We start from the raw sequence: 4,610 nt of genomic DNA on the forward strand, positions 1-4,610 counted from the left end.
AGCGCTTTTTTAAATGTAAGTGTAAATCTCATGGACTGTATTTTATCTGGCAATAAGGCATATAACCTCGGACCAAGGTAAGTATGACTTTTTTGTCCTATGCTTTTATTTTTTCTTTGAGTTACAAACATTTTACCTTTGTTTCTTGTTTCATATTTATGTTCGCTGACTATTAATTGACTTTTATTTTTGTGTTGATGTGTAGTTAGGAAATAGAAGAATAGTTGCTGTAGGTCCATCAAACACGCTTCAATAAAAAGATCATCCGAAGGGTAATATATATACGATAGGTAATAATATCCTATGCAGTTATGATACAACTCTAGCCGTTCTTGGGTAATATAGTATTTAATATATTTTTTATGAAGTGCATATATGAAAATTGAAATTTTTATTATATAATAAATATTCAGATATACCTAGAAAATTATGAAAAATAATTCATATGTAATTAAAAATTTCAAAAGTACGTATTTGTTAGTTCATATTTCATTTCAAAATTTAATGTAAAGTTATGTGCGTTTCTAATTAGAAATTTTAGAACTGACCTGGTAATATAATATAGTACCCCCTCGTATCTAAGCCTTCAAAATGGCGACCTCCTTTATTAACAAGTTTGCGCATCTTGACGCTCATTCTCCCTACTCCATATCTCTGGTCGGGCCGCTATTTCGAATGCCTCGTCTTCGTCGGGCACTGGCTGACGGTAAGCATGGAGACTACACATCTCCCTGACCGTAAGGGTCTTGTTTCACCCAGTTCAATACGTTACTAAAGAGGACGAAGAAGAAAAGAAACCGTGTAAACTGTAAAATTGAAAAAGAAATTATAACCTAAAATTCTAATACCTATTTAATATTTTACTTGCGACAGAAAATAATATGGAAAGAGAACTAGAACAATTAAATAGTGCTTTAAATTCTGTAAAAACTTTGAGGTCAAATGTAAGACGTGTATTTGAGTCGGTAAGCAATGGTTTGAGAGGTGATCATGGTGATGAGGGCAAAGAAAATAAATTTATTCTTGAACTTCAAGAACTGCTAACAACAGTTAATAATAATTTGAGGTATAAGGGTTGATTAAAAGTCGCACTGCATAATATGTTAATGAATGCTTTTCAGAGATGTAGAAAATTCAGTGTCTAATCTCACTCCGCCACCTGGAGCTTTCAATTTAGGAAACACTGCATATTTAAGCCAAGAGACAACGCAAGAAAGACAAGCTCTTTATGGACAGTTAGTAAATAGTTATAAGTGGACAGATAAAGTAAGTTGGACAATATAAACAGTGTAATTTGATCATTTAAACTGATAAATTTGAGAATTCATAAAAGCTAAATGAAATAAATAACTTTTGCTGCAAACTCATAGTTAATTTAAACACAACTGCAAGATATTCAAGAAAAAAACTAAATTAGCTTACTTGTGAATGCTAGCTGTAACATATAACTTCCATTACCTTATGTTCTAATCAGAATTATTATTTATAATAACGAAACTATTATTTTCATTTTAGATAAGGGAATATAGTGCTTTAGCGGGAAATATACTTGCAACAAACTCCTTCAATAAAACATATAAAACTTTCAGTACAACTAAACGTAGAAAAACTCAAAGCAGTAATCATAATGTGCCCCCAGAGTAAGTTTAGTATATGAATAATGCAATATTTAATAATGAAATTATTGTAGGGTTATTGAAAACTTAATTACAAGTATCGATAGGCTTTTCACAGATGTGACAATTACCACAAATCGCCCATTTGTTCCAAATCCAGTTATACAGGTATTTTACTTATAATCTGTATAATTTAATGGTAAATAGTAATAACATGTTTTATGTTTATAGGCGTCCTTAGGAAGAGTTTTAAAAGCCATCATAGCATTTAAAGGACTAATGATAGAATGGGTGGTAATAAAAGCCCATGCTGAATCTAATGATATATGGACAGAATCTCGTTATAAAGTTTTTAGGAAAGTCACTGAAAATTGTCATGCTGCTATGTGTCATTTTCATTCTCCAATGATGCCTGAACTTGCAGTACGATCTTTCATGGTAATATATTTAACTCAATGTTAAACATTGTTTTAATTTTTTTAGAAATAATAATAGTTTTAACATTATTTAAAAATTTGTACAATTTAATTTAATTTTAAAAAATAATCATTGTGTAAATATATTTGATGCATAAAGAAACCAAATTTTCAAAAAAAAAATACCCTAGTGCCAAAAAGATTGGGAAACTATTGCCTAACAAAAATCGCACATTGAAAATGCCAATTCAAAAAAGAATCTAATTTTGAAACTTAAAAATCTCTCTCTTAGGGTTGTGATCAGCATTGCCAGATGTCCCGATTTTGGTGGGACGTCCCGATTTTTAGCCAGAAATTAAATGTCCCGTGCGGAACCGGTTCAGTCCCGCTTTTCGGCGATTACTCGACGGCGCGGTAATTAGTATAGTAAAGTAACGTATTTTCATTAAAATATATTTTCTTTGGCAATTTTGAAACTCAAATAAAAGGATAAGTAGTTAAAAACTATTGATTACATACGTTTTTTAAATATCTCCCGCTTTGCTTGAAAAAAAATCTGGTTGTGATAGATAGTTAAGTATATTTTTTAAAGTAAGAACATCATTTTCACACATAAATTAAATGATGTAACAATGTGTTTTTGTAATTTATTTATCAACTTTTTTCAATATGAATAAGCAAAAATAATCCCAAGTAGGGCTGCCACCTTTCAAAGATAGCAAACCCGGAGTTTTTGAAAAATCGCTATTTTTATGAAATAAAACATTTTTTTGAGATAAGTAAGTAGGTATTATTTATTTATTGTTTAATAAGCCAGTAATTTACATTATATTGTGGTTCTAGGACCAGCTCGATTTTTAAAATCATATTTTTTATTTGTAAGAGCGTAAAGCAACTTTTTTGCTCAGGTTTTTCAAAAATTTAAAAAATTCCTGGCATTTTTTAATTAATTTTTACCATTAATTCCGATTTTACCATGTCGACTGACAATCAGTTTCACTTGTCTATCCATAAATTTCCCATCAAGAAAAAAACACGTTCTATAAAAGCATTATTTACGGGGATTAACAAAATTTTTCCTATTATTTTCGGGAATTCTGTGAAGTTTGTGACTGAATAATTGACCCCATAATAAATCTACTGACAATGTTGAAAAATTGGATTGTTGAAACTGAGGATATATTTGCTTCAATTTAATGGTCTCATCATAAAGTTGATCCTCGTCTACATTTTTTAAACCAAGTTCCATAATTAGCTCAGTAAAATTTCAGTAAAACGCACTAAAATTTTTATTGAGGGGAACTGAGAAACTAATAGTAAATGATTGCTCCAAAAGTTCGAAATTTGTTAACTAACAACCTTACTGATTGACCACACATCAACAGCTGATACAAAATACGGTGTGTGTTCATTCTTCACTAGGTTTGTTCACTGATTTCCCTAGCAGGTTGCCGACTTTTCTTAACAAAAATATTTAATGCGTTTTATTCAAATTCTACTGAAGCTAATTACAGAACGGACCCAAGTGATAGCTTCTACAGCATATTCATAAGTTATTGCACTTTTCAGATCGAACTTTGAAAATATTTTGAATATAGAACTCTTCGCTCGCTGCCCGGATATATCGATGTTAAATCCATAGCCCCTATATGTACCATACAAACCCGGAGGGGTGGCAGTCCAATATAAAATCCCAAATTCCATAGGTCCGAATGGAATCCCTGTATTGAGAGAGTACCCCAATTGACTTTTCCACTGTTTCTGTTAGTAGATAACATCTCTTATCAGGGCATTAATTTTGTTAGGTTTTAATGAAGAAAAACCTGCAACTGACACATTTTCTTAATTTTTTCTAAGGAGTAAATAAAAACAAATTCAAAAGAAGTTGTATTGCTGTCAGAATTTAAATTTTAACTGGAATGTGTGTTTTCCAAATCTGAGATAATTAAAAAAAAAATTGAATTTTTTTACCAATCTAATGTATTTTTTTTAATCATAACGGCGGTTTGCTGTACTTTTTCAATACTCTCCTTATACCTTTCTTATTAAGTATATGATATGTAAATTATTATTTTTTTTTAGCATTGGTTTCATAGTTATAATACATTATTCAATGCTCCATGCAAAAGATGTGGAAATCATTTACATAGCAACTTACCACCCACCTGGAGAGATTTGCGAACCTTAGAACCATATCATGAAGAATGCAAATAGTAATAATTATTTTTAATGTAGAGATGTTATAATTAAGAATAATAAAAATTGATATGAAGAAAATGTTCTTAATTCAAAAACTTACCCATTTCTCATTCCAATTTCTTTCATTTTAAAATTTATATACTTGCTAAATGTTGAGATCATTTTTTATATGTAATAACACTAATCAAAAATTAATGCAGTCAACCTACCTACTTTTTTTCAAATTATGAAATATATTTTTTATAACTAAATACTTTTTCATCTGGATAAAGCTAATTAGCTCACTGAATTAAACAATTAACAACTGTATTTAGAAATATTTAGCATTATTATGCCGAAATTAATTACACAGCATATAAAATTAATGGAAAATTGTTTA

At 29.8% G+C, this 4,610-nt stretch overlaps 1 protein-coding gene across 1 annotated transcript; it reads left to right on the forward strand.

The window, feature by feature from the left end:
- The first annotated feature begins 671 nt into the window (after positions 1–671).
- On the forward strand, positions 672–4,303 carry LOC108915271 (mediator of RNA polymerase II transcription subunit 27). The gene is made up of 6 exons (XM_018721253.2): positions 672–1,066; positions 1,122–1,266; positions 1,516–1,640; positions 1,691–1,784; positions 1,848–2,054; positions 4,115–4,303. The coding sequence occupies exons 1-6, from the start codon at positions 882–884 to the stop codon at positions 4,244–4,246; spliced, it is 888 nt and encodes a 295-aa protein (XP_018576769.1). The 5' UTR covers positions 672–881; the 3' UTR covers positions 4,247–4,303.
- Positions 4,304–4,610: the final 307 nt, after the last annotated feature.

Source organism: Anoplophora glabripennis, unplaced genomic scaffold, assembly GCF_000390285.2.
Source record: "Anoplophora glabripennis isolate ALB-LARVAE unplaced genomic scaffold, Agla_2.0 scaffold1316, whole genome shotgun sequence".
In the NCBI taxonomy this organism is placed as follows: domain Eukaryota; kingdom Metazoa; phylum Arthropoda; class Insecta; order Coleoptera; family Cerambycidae; genus Anoplophora; species Anoplophora glabripennis.

What these genes read in the sequence shown, in the direction of transcription:
- LOC108915271 (XM_018721253.2), top strand. Translation starts at nt 882, where the DNA reads ATGGAAAGAGAACTAGAACAATTAAATAGTGCTTTAAATTCTGTAAAA. An exon ending in ACAGTTAATAATAATTTGAG is followed by an intron (nt 1,067 to 1,121) that starts GTATAAGGGTTG and finishes AATGCTTTTCAG; the next exon opens with AGATGTAGAAAATTCAGTGT. An exon ending in GTTATAAGTGGACAGATAAA is followed by an intron (nt 1,267 to 1,515) that starts GTAAGTTGGACA and finishes TTTTCATTTTAG; the next exon opens with ATAAGGGAATATAGTGCTTT.